This window comes from Rhyacophila brunnea, unplaced genomic scaffold (genome assembly GCF_057557595.1).
Source record: "Rhyacophila brunnea isolate RB1 unplaced genomic scaffold, BYU_Rbru_1.0 scaffold_2, whole genome shotgun sequence".
Classification (NCBI taxonomy): domain Eukaryota; kingdom Metazoa; phylum Arthropoda; class Insecta; order Trichoptera; family Rhyacophilidae; genus Rhyacophila; species Rhyacophila brunnea.
Window position 1 is genome coordinate 13,577,221 of NW_028232859.1, and position 20,767 is coordinate 13,597,987.

The window sequence follows — 20,767 nt, forward strand, 5'->3', positions numbered from 1 at the left end:
CTTAATCATATTTAGAAGTATTTTTATTATCACTGAAAGAAGGCTTTGAATTTAAAACTTATCTAATGTGAAGGATGAATCTGATGGTTTCGACGAGTTTGTTAATAAAAAACTCAAATTTTTCGGATTTTTACAGATAGAATTTGTCTGCCGTTTCCCCTTTAGATTTCCTTAACGCCCTCTAATTTTCTTCGAGCCTTCTACTGCCCCCCTGAAAGCCTCCAGCACCCACAAGGGGGCGTTATCGCCCACTTTGAGAATGGCTGATGTAAACAAAACCACGTATGAAACATACAGGTACGAGGAATACTCATATTCGAATCACGCGAGAGAAAACTGCAAAGAATTTTTGTCTCTCCTGAATTTATTCGAAAATTAATCATTTTCGCTATTGCATTTACGAATATTATTATGATTATGTACATAAGCGTTTCCTAAAATTGTGGTAAAAAAATTGAAGCGTATTTAAAATTACCAATTTCGTATTAAAGTTTTATGGGAAATATCATATTTTTGAAAATTAAAAAAGTCATAAAAAGTATATGTCCGTACACCTGAATAATTTGGAACACACTTTTTCTAGTAGGTCAGTAGGAAGACGTAACATAAAGTTTTGAGATTTTCATGTTCAGCATCTTCAATATGCTTCTCATGTATAATTTGGTATTAGGTACATTAGTGTGCTGTGGGGTACACCACTAAATTCTATTTATACAGAGGGGTCCTAGCATGTTAACAGTCTGGGAAACGCTGAGTAGATTCTACTTAATATTCTAATAAGTATATTAAAAAATATTTTAAAATTCATTTATAATTAAGAGGTATATTAATACAATATTGTTTTCAGTATTGGTTGGGTGAATATTGTTGATTGTTTTATTATTTTATTGTTCAGATTTTTTAAAAGTGCAGTATGTTTTCCGAGTGTGTCGTTTAAGCCTTTTCACTATTGGAAAGAAGGCTAATCGCAGAGTAAAATAACGCCGCGAGAGCATAAAATATTTTTCTCACATTTTAGTATTCAAGTGGCATCGCCGTCGTGAGGTCTGCCCGTGTTGGCGTCAAACAAAATAACATGGCCGGTCGTCGTTGAATCAGATACTCTCGATTTGTAAAACAATCAAAAGTTTTCATATTTGGTAAAAGTTTGACACGTCCGCGTAGACATTGTTGTTATTTTGTAATTGACCGCCAATTTTGGATTGTTCGTGTTTTGAATTTGACAGTTAGACAAATTTGTTGTGCGTGCGCATACGTCTTCATAATTTTCACCAAATTAAACTCATAGTTTTCACAGTTTCTTTCAGTAGTAAGTTGCGCAAATTGTTTACATGAATTGAATTCACCTATTGTGGAGAACATAAACTGTTCAAAATTATCAATAACAAAATTACCTCTTTTTGTTAACGTGGGTTTTGAAAGTTGAACAACTATCTGTGATGCAAATAATATAATTGTCTGTGTGTGAATTTCTCATTGTAATTTTATGCATATTCAGCAATAAAAGAAATACAATTTTGTGTGTAAATTAAATATGTTTTAATACTATTTATAGTGCTTTATAGAGTTTACTTTTTTGTCTAATAGTGTTTTGTGAATTTTTGGTGTGAATACAAGAAATTAACCAAAAGAGTTAAATTATATGGGATTGCTTGACCAGAAAGATGTTAATGGTAAGTTATTTGTTTTATACACATAATATTTACGAGTTTATATATTTTTTTAAATACCTGCCATAATTATTACTTAAGAGTTTTTATCACGAGAAAAAAATAAAACACCCTAACTAATTGCCATAGTTTAACATAAAATTTGTTCCGCCTTCCGTTTATTTACTAATAACGATTAAATCAAATGTTTATAGTTGTACAATTTTATTAAACATTAAACTATACAATAATATGTTAACATGTTTTGGTGCAGTGTTTGTTTAAAAAAAGTCTACCATTCTTTTACAGTTAAGAATTACTTCTTCTAATTTGAATAATTCATATAAGACATAAGTTATAGACTGACATCAAATTTATTTTATTTAATATTAGGTAAAATATACATTATTGAATTACCAAACGACAGGTAAAAGACGCTATATGTCGAATGGCTTGCGGTCCATTTATTGTTGAAGCCTGAGTTTACCCTTACATTCCAAGCACCCTTGATCACAGGTAAATAATAAAAAAAAAATGCTGAGTATAAAGATGTTCACCTTGGACTAGCATAACCTGCAAAATTGTAAAAAATGTAAATTAATAGTGCCGATTATGAAATTAAAATATAACATTAAAAAAGATAACAGCAGATATTGTAGTATTGTAGTAGTTTATTTTAAGCATGGGGTAGTTGTAGATGGTACGAGTACCTACCGAATCATTTAAGTTTAAAATTGAGTAGGTACTTATATGGTAATAGAGTATTTTAACGTATTTTTTTTATTAATAATTCCGAGATTAAATATGTTGGAAAATGATCAGTTCGTTAATAAAAACACTCGGATGTGGTCATACTATTTTCTAGGACTATTTTATTCCTATCTGTAATTAAGAAAGTAAAAGAAACAGTGAATATACCTACATCCGCGGCGGTGACGAATTTATTCTTTCTAATATTATAGCGCCTGTTACACGTGCATAGATTTACTGGCACCAATAGGTTGTGTAAATTCAACTATCGCGATAATAATTGTTTACACGTAAAAGTGCTGACTGTCTCGGCAATATCATTCTCAAGCGTAAGCGAGACGCGTTGTTGTCATTTTTATGGTGTTATTTGACTGGTTGTGAAAAATTGTAAACGTCAAAATGCTTTGTGCGGTGTAGTTCGTATTTTTTCCGGTAGGTTCGCTACAAAATTCTACTGCGCAGCTGCGTGAAAATTCAGAGTCTTCTGAACTTTTTTGATCCGTGCATGCAATTTTGCAACTTGCACGATACTACGTGTTCAATCATCGCTATATATCATCAGCTGGGTTTGATTCATTGGTGAATGAAGATCTCCCCTCCTTCCACTGTTCTCGGTCTCTACGTCCACCGAATGACCTTACAATTTTCCACGTTATAAACAGTACAATAACAATTATAAAGAAAAATATGACAACATAACATAACTTAATAAGGCGGCTCTCGTGGTGCAGTGGATAAGGCGCTGGCCTTCCACCCGAGAGTTCTGGGTTCGATTCCCGGTCATGACAAAAACATTTATGTGTTTTTCTCAAAGCCTGGGTGTTTGTGATTGTTCAAAATTACTAACAAACCACCTTGTACGAAAAAGCAAGGACATGGTTATTAATAATTCAAAAAAAAAAAAAAAACATAACTTAATATTGATTAATTTATTCAAGAATTATTAATACACGGGCTAGCACGATTTGGCGCCGGGACAACTGGACGCCACGGAATTCGAAAATAAATAGATGTTAGGTACTTATGGGTACCTACTTTTAAATAAAATATTTAATATTATTAAGATTTAAATTAAAATTATTAAGTATTATGATTTAATAGTTGGTGATAATTTAAATATGCACACGTAAATAATGATTTAATCGTGCACATAAACACTCTTTATATAAAGCCTAAGGCATGGTAATTATTCTCAATCCTCAATAAAAAAAACATTATGTTAAGAATAAAATGAATTAAAACTACTAAGTAGTAGATAGAAACTGGTTAAAATTCCTCGTCTATGTTCTGTATACGTGTCTATCTATGACAGTGCGGTGTTCAATTGTCCTGGCGTCCAGTTGTCCCAATCCTTAATACACTATTTATTTTGATTCAGTAGTTATTTCATAAATATGTTCTATTATCAGTTAGTTAATCGTGCCACCGGTCTTGCGTCTTATCAGCTGATTAGTGATTCGATAACTGATTAAGTGATTGTGATTAGTGATTACTGATTACAAATTATAACAATTGTTTAATTTAGAAGAAAAATGTACCTAATTGATAGAACGATTCACCATAAAATCTATCTGATAAGAGGAGAAAGTCCCCGAAAATCCATTAAAGCAATATATCTCGACAATACGACAGCATTATAATAATGGTCGATATTTACAGTTGTGATTGATGCGTGTAAGAAATATAGATGAGTAAATAAGATAAAAATAATAGCAATAATAAAAGTCAGTGGATAGTCTAAAAACGTAATTTTTCACGTTTCTAACGCCTCTTTTATGTAGGTATGAGTTAAAATAACACTCAAATTTCGTTCTTATTTTGTAATACTATGTTTTATTTTATTGCTTGCTAGTCTATCATAATATAACAATGTTTACACAATTTTTCTGATAGTTTATATTTTACTTTTCCTTTGAAAGAACAAACTTAATAATTTGTCACTTTGTAATCGTGTCGACATAATACGTGGGAATTCTGGGAATATTTTGTCTTATGAACTATGCGATATTTTTGTCCAAATATAACATATTTTACGTGAATACGTTACCAATCAATATCACATAACAATAATAATTGTCCTACGTAGGTACTCAATAAAACCCTATTGTTGATGGGTGATAATTTTCCTACATGGGAAAAAAATTGTAAGTATTATCAAAAATAAATAGTCTAACAAAAAAAATATTTTAACAGCAAAATTTCGTATCTACATTTTAAAGCAGTTTAAGTACATACCTAGTTAAAATGAAAATAGTTGAATGAAAATAAAAAATGTAATCAAGTAATCATATTACACAAGTTCAATGCAAAAAAACATTTTTTACCTCTATTTAAAAATAACGAGAGCTTGCAACTGTCCGTGTGGAATACAGAAATACATGAATGGATGAAAAAATAAATTGTTTCAATTGATGAGACAGACAATGGTTGGGTCAGGCGCGCGTCCCTCGACTTACATACATCACTCCACCGCTGCTATTAGACCATTTTACCTACTCTTAATTTTTGCGAGTGGGTTTTTTTAAACTAGAGATCCTTTCACACGCACACACACTTCAATTCGATTATTCGCTTAGATCACTGGTGCACATCCTATTTATTTTGAAAGAAGGGCCGATTTATCCATTTTCTAATTTAACATGGGCCGCAGTGGGTAAAAGTGTTGAAAAATAATGATATATGTAATATACTAGACGAGACATACATTTTATAATTTTAAATTTAATAGTTATAATATATCAGCTACTCAGTTACTTCAAGCACTCTCCACTCTGCATTACGTGCATATGTATTTGCACAATAGAATTTAGTATAGGAAATTAGAATTTTGTCGTATTCAATGATAAATTTGGTGATGAAGTACTTGTTATTTTGAGCCGCAACAAATGCCATTTTGGGCCGCAGCTTGTGCATCGCTGGACTATAGATTAATACTTGAATAAGTTTTTTGGATTTCTTGTAAAGTAATTTTGTAGACAGGTACGCCGTATTGCCAGAATACCCACGATATTATGTGTACAGCTTACTTTTAATTGGCGAGATTTGTATAGGAATTTTCTATTATAGGTACATTTCCAGTACACAGTGTACATTACAGGTAGTAAATTAATTTGTAACGTTTGTTCATAAGTTAGTTATAACTTATAACAATATAACAGTCGCCATAAGTAAACACTAAAAACTAACCAAGAAAACTTTTAGTTGTAAAATACGTGACGAGTCGTTAAGTATTGCTGATGTCTGGTTCATTGATCTTGTAGAAGCCAGTGCTCCAAACATAATGCATAATATAATATGTAATATTATTCTATCGTAACAAAACATGATTGAAAATAGTAATAATTAACGTTTTTTTTGTCGGTGTTACGATTGTTAAAACGTATTCCACGTTAACGCCATTATCCTGACTACAAAATAAGAAAACTATTGAAACCCAGATTCATTCCAGAGTTATTATTTGTTGTGACTTGGGTTGTGTTTTATATACCGGGTGGTTGATTACTTGTTAGTTTGATAGGTAGAGTATTTTTTGAATATGCACGAAATAGTTATTGTAATTAATTGAGATGTACGAATAATATTTTATATTGCTAACGCACATACGTGTATAATCATCATTATTATGGAATGTACCTTCCAACGCACTATAATATGCAAATGTTATCCGTTCCGTTCCGTATGAAGTACGCCGCTTTGTCCATACTTTCGACCAGTTTTTATGAACACTTTTACCGACACCGACATGTATATTATTTTAAAATGTGATAATGAATACAAACATGGCGCATCATTAATTATTAGGGGTTGCAGGAATACTACACCCAGCCGAAGGTTGACGGGAAGGGCGAATAGATAAAATTTGTGACACAACCTATCGTGTTACGGTTATGTTATTTAACATACATAATTTTGAAAAACACTTCTGAGAAAATATATTATAACCAATAGGAAAAATCTTTTTGAAAAAAATAAGACACCCGGCAGGATCGAACCTGCATCTCTTGGGTTTACGCCCCGTGCGCATTGTCCACCATGCTACAAGGTGACATACTAATTACGAAAAAAATTAATTAACTATTTTCCTTTAATACCTGCTCATCAGCGTTCTTCCAAATCAAGCTACTATAGATAATCGGTTTTTGTTTATTATATAATCAAAGTAGGTACTTACATTCTTAAATCTTGTGAATTATTCGTTGAATAAAAGAAACAGTTAGTTATGTTATTTGATGTAGGCTCTGTCAAAAACGTGTTCTACTTGTAAATGATGTATTTGAGTATTATTGATGTAAAAACGTTTATGTCTAATATAAGTAGTTGAAAATTAACACCAAATGTTCATATAATTCTTTCGGTGGCTGTTCGGAAAAACCATTTGTAGTATCTGCACATTTTCTGCAAAATACGAACATAAAAGCAGAATGAAGTTCCGTATTAGTTTTAATAAGTGTTATGTTTACAGTTAATGACAGATTAATGACAAGATCCGAGAATCTTCAAACCAGAACCGGTTCTGCATGAGAATTGATGCCATATTTTTAGATTATTTAGTCATTTACAGCGTTTAGTGTTTACATCGTCGAAAATAATAATACTATATTCTAGTGAAATCAGTTCGTCTAGGTTCGCTGTGAATATTAATTAGCTGTCATCTGCGCATGTGAAAACTATTTAATGATTAATATATTATTTGGTATAATGTTCAAAATATAGAAGAAATAATGATAATTATATTATATAGTTTTAAATCAGTAAAGCCAGTTCCTTGGCCTTAATGTACCAACATCAACCATTACCTCACTCATTATTTGTTAAATGTCAATAGCCAAGTTGAAGTTAATTAATTTTTAATCAATAGTGTTTTTAAATTGTTTCACGACCGATTTTTTTATTAAAGATTTTACCATGTTTTTTCTACTAGCTTAGTTAGTGGAAAACAAAAAGAGATTGTATTTTGTTATTACAACACTTGATAGTGATTCCGGAACTTTTAGTAACCGGTGGCTATAAAATACTCGTAACATGCTTTGTGTTGGCAGCATTAAATGCATTGTTTGTAAATAAAAATAATAATGCCCTTGCTTAGATTCAACGGGAAAACGCACCCCATACGTAGTAATACATACTAGTATGATAGATCTAGATTCTAGATAGATCTTTGATGACAGTTCGACCAACGTCAGCGGCTGGCCAGTGAACCAGTGTTTTCAGTTGTAAACAATTTTTGCACGAAAATTCGAAGTTATATGAACCACGAAACGCTAGATGCATTGGTTTTTTTTTTAAATATTTAAATATGTCATTTATACTATACAGTTTGCTAGATAATTTAATTATTAATCTTATTAAACATTTTTTTGCTTCACTTTCATAATATAAAATACGAAAACATCATATGGACGAGTAAAATATTTAACCCGCATCCATGTATTGGTAAAAAAAAACTTAAATGTGTTGATTCATTTATATAGGCTAAAAGTACTCAATTATTGTATTAAACGCCTTAACTGTCTCACTAATAATTATTATTAAAAGTTCATTGCCTCTACAGTCTTCAGCGCTGATCATCGAATCTATAGTACTTTAGGAGACATGGGGTTTCGAGGGTGTTGATTAGTGGGGTTTCTTGTGAGTTTTATTGGTGGTGTGTCATAGTGTGTGTGTGTATGCGTTGGCAAGCACACGCGACAGAAGTGAGGTAATTTTGTTCGCAAATATTTAATTAAAAAAAACATTTCCTTATCTTTCAAGAGACCTAAACCGAATATAAAATTTTCTTCATTCATAAAATATATTTAGTTTTGAAAATTTAACAATTTTATATTGTTACTTCTTAATACTAGCGCAGATTAGTACTTTCTTTAAAAAATCGAGTTGCGTCTAAAATAACAAATTTTTTCTATAAGTATATACCTAGATTTAAAAAAAAATGTCATTCACCCAATGGCCAGAATGGAGTAATCGGCAGCGTGCGCGATTCCTATTAGAAATGTCTATGAATCGACCCGTCCGCTGTTTTTGATTTTATTTCGATACGGAGTAAATAAATCACGGCGGTTTTTCGAATTTTCTGAAACTACATGGAAATTTCACGTCAGTAAGCATTTGACGCCATACTTAGTTACCTCTTTGCTGTCAGCTATATGAGCGTATAATGATCGTAATAAGGAAAATGTGTATTGTTATTAATTGTTATGCATAGCGCTTCGCGAATAGCATGTCGATCGATTCAATATTCAGCCCACTCTAAGACAATACTGTTATGTATTTACTTTCTATTATTCCGCTGATACGATGCCACTCCTTTTGAAAGTCTGTTTTGTATTCAAAGCTTTTAAATAATCCCTCGAGAGAATGATAATACAAAAGAATGTTATCTGATGTTGTTTTGAGATACATTCTGAGTTTTTTTTAAACTTTAGCGACGAAAATAGATCTTTCCACAATAACATATTTACTTAAATATATAACTGTACCTACGGTCATTTGAGGTATATTTTTTTAATACGCCTAATATCTATTTAACAGGTAAGTGTAGGTCAATATTTAAATACATAGATAATAATTATCACGAGACCAATGACGTCCCTAAGCCGCCGTCCCGACGCCCATTCCATTACCATTATAGGTATACTAACTCACCTATGCTATGTTATAATAACGGAAACCCTTGCATATCTCAAATCACAAACGTGAATCTTGAGTTAAAGTAATCTGCAATGTGAATAATAGTTTAGTAATATGTAGTCTCAGTGACATTGTTTCAGCTTCACCTTCATTAGCTAAATGTTCCATCTACCTACACAGAAGAAGGCTTTTTAAAAGCTTTCGTACTGATGTACATACAGTATACGATATTTGACATTGTTATTATTCATTAAAATAATTAATTACTTAATAACCAGACGAATGACCTTAGAAATAACCTTTAATTTAATGTTATTTTTAATAATTATTAATATTATTATAGAGTTATTATTATTATGACGTGATAAGTAGGTATCTATGTACCATGTAGCTTCATTGTGAATTATTTATTATCGTCAATATAAATATTACAGGTGAAAAGAATATGTCCAACAGGTCATAATAATAATTTAATAATATTATCAAATACGCTATTTAAAAAAAAAACTAAAAACCAATTAAATGTAAAACATCACTAAATGATAATTTGCTGCGAAATGTATTTATTGCATTTTTTATCGGGCGATATTACTACATAAAGCGTTTGTATGTTATGCTACTATATCTTTGTAATAAACGAGTTAGCACATACTTTTAGACAGAAAGAGATAATAATTATTATTCATAAATGTTATCATTGTGGACTTTATATATAATCAATATATTAAAATAAAATAGGTATATATATAGGTACGTCACAAACATATCTGTGAGAATCTCGCGAGATGGTACGTGGTATGTCTCGTTACCATATCTCGTGGAAATTAATTTATTTTCTATACCAATTATTTATTATGGAAGAAAACTGGTTTAGTATATAAATAGGTGTATTATTATTACATATTTATTCACATTATAATTCTGGTAACTAGAAATTAAAGATGCCTATCCGTTACCTAAAACAGCGACTATATATTTTTATTTTTACAACGTTTCTCTTAGCTCGTATTCTTATTTGTCCGGTGGTTCTTTGTCCGGTACAAATCTTGCAATCAATTTTTAACTAACTTCCCGACTAGCTAGACATTTGAAACTTTTATAATATATCAGAACACGATGCCAATGCATTTTTTAAATACTTTTAGCCATCTTTAAGTAGAATTGAATTCATTTTCAGTTAATTCAGTTTTGTATGAAAAGTTATTTCGACACCATTATTGGATGCTAGGGGTCTGGGATCCTAGCAACTAAATTATTAATATATACGTGCGTTACTATGGAAATCAATATGACATGTCGAGTACATTTTTTTTGATCGTTTAAGCTAGTCAAGTCAAGTTTATATGGTTCAACAGAATTTAAAAACGTTGTATATAAAAAGTTTTATCTAGTAATTATTCTGTGATATCCATAGTACATACTTACATATACACACTATTATGTACCTACGTACAGTAAATTCTCGATTAAGCTATTATATTAAATGTGTCCCCCCCAATATGTTTCAACCTCAAATCCAAACATACATTTAAAATATCTTCACAGTTTTGTAATTTTATTCAGTACACAGAAATAAGGAAAGATATTTTTTTAACTTAGCTTCAGAGAAAGACACCTCATCGAATACAATTTATGTGTCTGAGGTTTTACGAGCATAATAGGTGAGTTTAATTAATTAATGTATTCTATGAACTTTCTCAAAAAAAAATTTTTTTAGGAAAGCGCAGGTTTCTGTTGTTTTATTAAAAAGTGGTTTTTGTAACGTGGTCTCTTGTAGTCTGTTTATGCAAATTAATTGAAAGCAAATTTATTATAGATTTCATACAGTATTCAAACAGTTTATATATATTTTATGCACCTTATACCACCACCGTGGATAGTGTAGTTTCATTCTTTTATTTTTTTATTTGTATAGTCAATCTAATAAGTGCAGCGGTTCCCAAAGTGTGCGTCGCGACTAGCCTAAAGCCTGAACCAGTTAAATGCTCATGCATGGTTTTGTGTAGGAAATCCAATCCCGGGATCCCGAATCCCGGGATCCCGGGATCCCGAGCTATTTTCGATACCTATGAATCCCGGGATTGATAAACATAATCCCGGGATTTCGGGATTGATTTTTTTATCAATTTTTATGGAAAATATAACAGAAAAAATACTTTTAATACAAAATAACTACATTAGAAATAAACTGAGTTTGAATGAAGTTTGATGTGTAGGTTGCCGATTCATTTTATTTTTTCACATAGATTATTAAAAATGAGAAAGATTGGTAAAAAAACAATGCTTCGCACTTTTAACAAAGTAATTCCACCATGATATCATACGTTTTACGGCAGTTTCATATTTGGCTGACTAATTAGATTTATGAAGCGGAAAGGCCATAAGTACGCCATGATTATTTTCTTTACTATTTTAAATCTCGCTGATCTATTCATTATGTCTTTACCAGTGGCGAAGGGTGGAGGTAGGCTGTTAAGATCCGCCATAAATAGTGCACATTAAACTTTTTCATACATACATATTTGTTTTCATTGAAATAAGACTACAATTTACAGATAGTGTTGGTTAGATTTTAAAATTCAATTAAACCCTGAGAAACCAACCCATAATAGATAATAGTCAAAAATTACATGTCTATCTATAAAATATCTAAAATTATGCAATTAAATCATACGTAACTTTGAGTATTTTATAGATAGAATAATATTTTTTATTTATTATAGTTTGGTTTACGCAGGACTTAATGAATTAAAAAAATGAACCAACAATATGTGTTATATGTATTTTTAATCCAACGAAAACAAATAACTATGAATGAAAAAGTGTGCACAATTTTGTCGTATCGCCCAAATTAGACCAAATCTATTATGGTTTCGTTTAGGCAGGGTTTAATTGATTTTTAAAAACTAACTAACACCATCTGTAAATTGTAGTGTTACTTCAATAAAAACAAATACATATGACTATCAAAGTTTAGTGTGCACTATTTATAGCGAATCTTAACAGCCTACCTCCACCCTTCGCCACTGGTCTTTACTATCAGAAATAGCAATCTCATATTAAATTCACATTATTATTTATATTACAATATTATTTACTCCATTAAACTTGTGTATTTCCAAGATTTAACGTATACAATATTAACAATAAATGTCTTAAATAGTATAAATTATACTAGATTTATTTTTGACCGATTTTATCAATGTTATTTGTAAATATAAAAATTTTATATTAACAATGGAAAAAAATCCCAATCCCGGGACCAGTCCCGGGATCCCGGGATTGTCAAATTGTAATCCCGAAATCCCGGGATCAGAATTTTGGCTCGGGATTGGATTCCCTAGTTTTGTGCATATTATGACTTGTCAGAGGATCGGTTACTTACCCAGAAACAAATCAGACCCTTCTCCGTACATATGCTGTAAAAAGCAAGTAGGTATTGTGGGAAAATCAACAATGGGGGTGGCTATTTTGTGTTAGGTATGTTCTCACTTTGGCCTCTGTGGAAAAATCCTAATGCACCAATCAAAGTTTTTATGTCACTGAATTAACCTATCGTTACCAAAGACGTTAAAAAACCTTATTCTATCGATATGGAGCCTAAATATGAGTGTGGAGTAAAAAATTACATATTGTACATGGCCTACTAATTTTAATACCTACTAAATGATTAAGGTTTTGAATTTGGAAGGTTGTTGTATAGACAAAATAATTACAAGATAAAAATAACTTTTTATATACAACGTTTTTAAATTCTGTTGAACCATATAAACTTGACTTGACTAGCTTAAACGATCAAAAAAAACTGTACTCTACATGTCATATTGATTTCCTTAGTAACGCACGTATATATTAATAATTTAGTTGCTCCCCTAGCAACCAATAATGGTGTCGAAATAAATTTTCATATAAAACAGAATTAATTGAAAATTAATTCAATTCTACTTAAAGATGGCTAAAAGTTTTAAAAAATGCATTGGTATCGTGTTCTGATATATTCTAAAAGTTTCAAATGTCTAGCTAATCGGGAAGTTAGTTAAAAATCGATTGCAATATTTGTACCGGACAAAGAACCACCGGATAAATAAGAATACGAGCTAAGAAAAACGTTGTAAAATGGTATTCATTGAAGACTTTATCTGGAAGATAATGCGACGTCTTTTTTCATTATTTATTTTTTTATATTACCTATATTTTTAATTTTTCCCAGAACAATATACCTTTGCGAAAAATTGCAGAAAGAACGACAATAATTATTAGCGATAATTTAATAAGCTGTTTAATCATTGACATTTGTATGTATGTGCAAACACCTCACACGTTATTTTACCAACATAATGGATATATACTTAGTGAGGTATTTGAATGATAACGGGGTGTTTAAGATAAATACGAATCCTTATCATTTTATCAATATTTAGATATCGATATTATCATTTCAATACTTGGATTGGTATCGGATTTTAAATGAATGTAAATAGGTATGGTCAAAAAAGGTTTGACATCTGTGTGGCGTTTATGCTGTTTTATGACGATACGCGGGATATACTTGAAACAAGTTTTCATTTCTTTTCTCTAAAATTAATAAAGATTTCTTGACAAAATGTTATGATTTTAATTTTATAAGCTGAAATAGATGTTGAACAAAATATGAAAACTTTAGAATTACTTAATATGTGTAAAACATAACTAATATAAGACAAGTATAAGTTTGTTAAACCGTAACTGGATAATTTAATTTAATAAGACAATAATAATTGCAAGCGCGAATAGATTCATAAGCTTCTTCAGAAAACTAAGGTACCTATTTAGTGTAAAAAAAAACTCATTGTACAACAATAATTTTGTACTATTGACTACATTGTTTCACTACAATACCTAAAGTTTAATAACACAGATTGGATTATCTCATTTATAGGATATTGTAATGTATATTATACCTATAAATAAATATATATATGTTCCGAATAATTTAAGTTACTTTAGTAGAGTAACCATGAAGTAAACATAGTCATTAGGGATATAATATAATGAAATGTACCTATATCACATTTTGAAATCGTATGTATCACGTGTATTAGTTTTGAATAAAATAAAAAACAATTTAATTAATAAGCATTAGCAAATGCAACTGCTGACGCCACGTATAAATAATGTTGGTAATATCGCTGCCTTGATTTAAATTACAAAATTGGTATTCAATAACGAACGTTATTTATAACACCTCAGATAGCGGAGTTATTCGCAAGAAGGACGGTTGAATCGGTGGCTTAATGGATATAGCCATCGCCTGGAAAGTGTATGTTAATTATAATAGGTATTCTTGTATCTATGGGTCGTATGCATGAGATTCCCAAAAACCTTATAGGCTATATACTGCACGTTTCTATGCACGAGTACAATACCGATCAATAATTCAAAATTTTGAAATTGTAAATGTGTATGAAAGTGTGCGAACGGTACCATATAAAATGTTTGAGGCTTTCACGGTTGTTTTTTATCGTAATATATTCTTGGGTTTTCACCGTGTCTCCTTCTTCCTTCTTTACTCGACGTTTCGGGCTCGTTGCAGAGGCCATTATATCTCTTGATAATGGCCTCTGCAATGAGCCTGAAACGTCAAGTAAAGAAGGAAGAAGGAGACACGGTGAAAACCCAAGAATATATTACGGTACCATATAAATTTAATAATTATAAATGAATAATTATTATGAACTTTAAATAATTTATCAGTTATTTTATCACATTTATTTTATAATTCTACTGTACGAAAGGATAAAGTATTGCCAGTAAACATTTCATTTGGTGGCAATACTGAATACATATATATTATTATGACTAACTTCACTTCAATTATGAGATGTCAAAACAGAATAAGAATAAATGACAGAAATGCAAATGGATTTAGATAATAATATGTAATAATTCTACTGTACGAAAGGATAAAGTATTGCCAGTAAACATTTCATTTGGTGGCAATACTGAATACATACATATTATTATGACTAACTTCACTTCAATTATGAGATGTCAAAACAGAATAAGAATAAATGACAGAAATGCAAATGGATTCAGATAATAATATGTAATGATCTCTGTATAATATTATCATTTATACCAATCACCGTATGACACTAATGATATATCCAGTGTATTTGATAGTTGTGCCTTGTTTATTACAGTTATCTTACAATAATTAACTAGGTAGGTAGGTACCATAATATTTTGAAGAATGCAGAATGCTTTCAATTGCATATTTTAATGCCAGATATAGCAATAGGTACCTATTTTTGCGGTCGTTTAGCGGAGATATTTTATCGTAATCTTACGTAAATCCATCTTATCTCTCCATGAGAAATATTGCGCTTTGTAAGCGAAATAGGTACGAGGCATTGTATCAGTTACCTATTATCTAGATTATAGACTAGGGATCAAAATTATACGTATTTTATAAACAGCACGACTAGGAACTGTTTTTAAAGTTCGCAAATGTTTTACAGCTGCTCTTTTATGTACCTCGTTATTAATACAATTCCGAAGTTAGTATAATAAATAGGTAGGTACCTACTACGTGTCCAATTTATAATATTATTAAAATTGAATACCTACATACTAAATTAAATTAAAAAATATACCTATACTTAAGTAAATATATATTCCTTACGTAAATATTCCATATTGAGATTATTTAGATTTATTTAGAATTTCACGACCAGCGCTATAAACCTCTTTAATGTGTCATTTTTAATCATTTGTTTGTGGTTTTTCTCATATTTATTCAAAATTATGCACGGCATTTTTATGTGGCCTCCTTGAATTTCTCGAAAAGGCTGTTGAACATACTCCGTGCATCCGAGTGTAAAATTGAAAATTTATATTACTTATAACATTTTTTTGAAAAAAAAACACCAAACGGTAAGTAGTGTCGATTTATTCGCATGCTCGCGTGATTATGTTTTGTTTTAAACTATATTTTATAAGATATTGCCTTTAGAGCCGTTGTCATGTGCTAAATATTAGTAACTTGATTTGAAATTCAGTAATTGAAATACTATCATAAGATTAAAGGTGAATGTCAGTAGGTGCATCGTTGAAATATAATATTAACGGGATCGTGGCAGTCCACTTACTAGACGCATCTAGCGGTAGGATACGAATGATGTAATAATACAATTTATTTACTGATAATTTACATAGTGTTTTAATAAATCAATACTTAGGTATCTACTACTACTACAATACTTAGGTAGGTGGCAGCGCGGCTTAAGCGTTGGACTATCACGCCGTGGGTCTCAGGTTCGAATCCTGGGTCTGGCAAGTACACATATTGTTTTTCAATTTGTGTATGAGTCAGGGTATGGACCTAATAGGTTGAGCAAGTGGCTGACATCCATTTCTCGTAAAAACAAAATCTGTTAATACAAACCTCTGCTCTGTGGAGGCCCATATGATCCTATTAGGATCGGACATGGTCGGAGATATGTAAACATTTTTTAAAAGTCAAAGATAAGCTTAATTTAAATAAACCGTTATAAAATGTGCGTCTCATCCACAGAACAATTTAATAAATAGAATTGCGATAGGCTATCCCCAATGACCCCAATATACTATATTTTGACGCATGGTGACGCAGGGCAATGTGTAGTGTCCTGAACGAAAATAAACCACTCATTATAGACGTGCAATAGTGTGTGTTGCAACCTTCAAATACACCACTATTGACAAAATCGTCATTGCATAAACCGAGAGCAGTTGTCGGTATTCGACGTATGACGTATTCTTGACACGTGTTTAAGTTTATCTCATATTCTTCCACACTCGAGATCGGTTACCTGTTACTCCACACCCATTAGGTATTTCAGTTCCCATTATTTCTGAGTTCCCTGGTCTCATCTTATTATTACACTTGTAGTATTGATGCAGGGTATGGAAGGTCAGTCCCGAAAGAAGGAATCCACGCGGCTGTACCTTACCTGTGTTTGATAGGGTAGATACCTACATGTCAACTAATCAAAAATTATCCAATTGAATTAAATCAATACTTTGTATACCTACAAATCAATTAAATATTTGAACACCTATTCGTGCATAATTAGATAAGTGGTGATGTGTAAGTCGCTTTTTAATTATATGTCACTTTTATTGTTGGTAAGTACCTACTCTTTTAATCCTCAACACGTCAATTATTTACATTTTTTTAATAATTTTTTCTAGATTCCATTAATTATAATACATACCTTCGTAAATTCATTATAATTCCGGCGTATTAAAAGAATTTTCAAATTAAGAATCATCGGCACGGAAACACTGAAATCGGTTACATACTCGAACATACGACTGTTTGATTTTTTGTAACGCGTGATATTACGTAAAATTGATTATGGTCTTACAATATTTTTGATTGTAACCCCAGTTCAATGACAAGGCAAAGAGACCGGATCATTTGGCCATCTCGCTCAATCGCCCCCGAGGCTATGTTATTTGCTGTATCCAATATTCATTTCACCATTACATCTCAATGACTGTAATATTTATAATATGTACTGGCTATAATTTTTTTTCTAACTTAAATACAAATGGGCGTTCCTCACCTATAAGTACTACATGTCCATTTGAATCTTGAGGTATCCGGGCTTAAATTTCATGGGCATTTCGATATCCATTCAATAGAGAGCGAAACAAAAGTAATCCGTTTCCGTTCTATCGCTGAGCTCGCCTTCTGGAGCCAATAAAGAAATATAATACAAATTAGTAGTCGTGAGGCTATGTGTAGATATCACTTGTGTCTTGTGTTATGATTATGTAGGTAGTGCCAATTTTACGGCACTTGTTAGGATAACTCATAAATGCGTCTGCAGTAAACAATGAAGTAAAGACACCGTCCATAAGTACATATAGGTAGCGACAGCGTGAAAAGGCTACTTTACTCGAGCATACGTCGCTTTTTGACACGATAATTCCACTGAAATATTCGCGTAATCCGTCCGCGACCTAGCTAAAGGCCATATTCCATTGGCAGACGCACAGACCCAACCCGATCCAACGATCGACGCCAACCGTCGTCGCTAGCTATTTGCAATTACACGCAACGATTCAATCTCGTTGGTCCTTGATTTGATTGGTTAAAATAATACTAGTGTTGCTATTATTAAAAATATAGGTTGAGTGAAAACTAGATATTTCTTAGATTGGTGGCTACACTGAACGCATTCCCGCGCAATTTTACGTCAACAAAACTGAGCTGTCAGCTGTAAAACCTAGCGAGCTTCAGATCTGTTAAAATTTATGCGGCCGTTTGACATTTATAGAAAGTTTGTATACTTATTGTTAATTTACATCATGAATAACTGGGCGAGCTTGAATCTCCAAACCAATTGAGTAATTCGAATATCGAAATCGAATAATCCAAAGACTAATTTATTGTAGCGAGTATGGCTATATTTCAACTGGCTCAGGCGGTCAGGGGCCCGATTTCCTAACTATCGTCTCGTGTGGCACCAGACGACATGACGTAATTGTGACGTCAGCCAATACATGCCGCCCGCTCGAGCGTGTATTGGCTGACGTCACAATTACGTCATGTCGTCTGGTGCCACACGAGACGATAGTTAGGAAATCGGGTCCCAGGACTCGCCGTAAACGAAAACACTGGGTCAAAAGTTGGCTAACTGAAGAACAGCGTGATCGTCATTGAATATGGCAGGGTTTTTTACGTTCCACGCTATATCTTTGGCGTGTATTTATTCGACGAGGACTGTGTCCTCGGTGATACTCCATATATATTTTTTAAGTTTTCGCCATCTTGTAGTTGTTCAGTTGAAATCGACCAGTAGAATGAAATGAACGACCGTTTGCATGACTCAGGCGCATATTCGGCTATTTTCGTACGCTTTCGGCAATCTTCGCTTGATAATGAAAGGATCGCACGACGGATAATAGAAAATTTTCCACTTTCGACCCGATCGCTCACGATCCTTGCAAACCATATAGAATAGAGTTTGACAGTCGTGGCAGACGATCGGGCCAGACGCAATCTGCCAATGGAATATGGGCTTAACACAAATTTGAATTGGTATCAGTCAACACGAATGTGTGTAGTACCTACCGTACGTTTACTACGTATATAAATTTAATGTCAATTCATCGGCAGCTGTAGTTTCTGCTTTTCTACTCGGAATTCTATTCTTAGTTTAGATCTAAATACTTAATATTTATTGATAAGATTGTATGAAGGTGACGAAATGTTGAATAACAATTTAACTTTGCTTTTATATATTTTGTTCTGTCAACTAATTCTTATTGAATAGTCCCTATTTTATATTGTCGCAAACTGCCATGGTATAGATTTGTTAAAACATATTGAAATGAGAGCAGACAATACAAATTGGGATCTCGGGTTGTGTACATGTTTGAATAATTTTATGTGCTTTGATTCATAAGACTATAATAATGTATGTTAATAAAAAAACGTCGCGTTAAAATTGTACTTATATATCGTTATAATAATATGTATTTTATGTAGTTTTAAATCATCAATTTGTAGATACTTCGCGTTTAATTAATTAGGTTTCCACAATTATGCACATTTTCACGTGTTTGTATGTGCTGGTATGATCAGTTTGTATACTAACAAACATTACATTTTAATTTTAATTACATTTCACTAACATAATGTAATGGGGGGTGTTAATGGATGGTAGTTCGAAAAAGTTTGCGAAACTTTGGAAATGAATAAATAAGCTGACACAGATTCGATTATAATTATTATAAAGCTAGTTATAGCCATTTATTATTCAGTTATGTTCATGAAATTCCCATCAATGCTTTGAATTAACGTCTGATTATGCATATGTGGAGCACAGTAAATTTACTCATTCAATATGCAAAATAATGTCTTATTTACCTGTGTAAAAACACCGTTTACAGAATGTCGGTGATTGCTGTATTTTCTAATAAAATTTCTGCTGCTCATGTTGTTATTATTCTAAGCATCACTCCCGTACACTTAAATATGCAATAAAACTCAGCGAATTGTGAAATGGAAATTCTTACAAATTTATAATTATAACATCTTATTTAGATAGACGTATGCCGCTAGAAGACGAAGCATCATAAACAACATATTATTAAATAACTTTTTACACTCAAAGACAAAGTATATTGACGCCACTGTGTCTTAGTCTTAATGATCGCCTTTTAAATAATAATCTCCATGGTCTTCGAATTTTCCGCACTCCGATATAACTACAGGATAAACCATTCCATATAATATCTAACAGAAAATAGATACTTTTTTCTGTAATATGTTATAAACATTTGACAAAAATCTGTAAGAATCATCCTTGTAGCAATCAGTGACGTCCCGTGGGGTAGGCAGATTGAGCGTCGCTTGGGGGCGGCAGTTACTCGAAGAGGGGTAAATCGAGGAAAATCATTTGGAATATATAGAAATAGCTAGGTACCTACCTAAACTTAGTAATAAGTAAGTAATAACGAAAATATCTTTCCATTAAAAAAAATCAGCTCACTGGTTTTGTGGGTTTGCAATATCAAGTTTACTTCCGTTGCCCTTCGACGTCCTCGCTGATCAGAAACGACACGACTAGATTTGCGAATTAGTCTGATATTTTGTTAGTAATGTATTCATACAACACATTTCTTAGATATTGGACTCATGAAAGGATGATAAAAATAATGTATAAAAAAATGAGGCGGCATTTTGGCGCTGCCTAGGGGCGGCA

General features: G+C 31.9%; 1 protein-coding gene across 1 annotated transcript in view; it reads left to right on the plus strand.

The window, feature by feature from the left end:
* Nucleotides 1–1,016: 1,016 nt before the first annotated feature.
* LOC147071893 (uncharacterized) overlaps nucleotides 1,017–20,767 on the plus strand; it is a 261,050-nt gene continuing 241,299 nt past the window's right edge. The window contains exon 1 of the mRNA XM_085946419.1: nucleotides 1,017–1,673. Within this exon, the coding sequence (XP_085802545.1) occupies nucleotides 1,665–1,673 (9 nt within the window). The 5' untranslated portion in view covers nucleotides 1,017–1,664. The remainder of the gene's footprint in view (nucleotides 1,674–20,767) is intronic.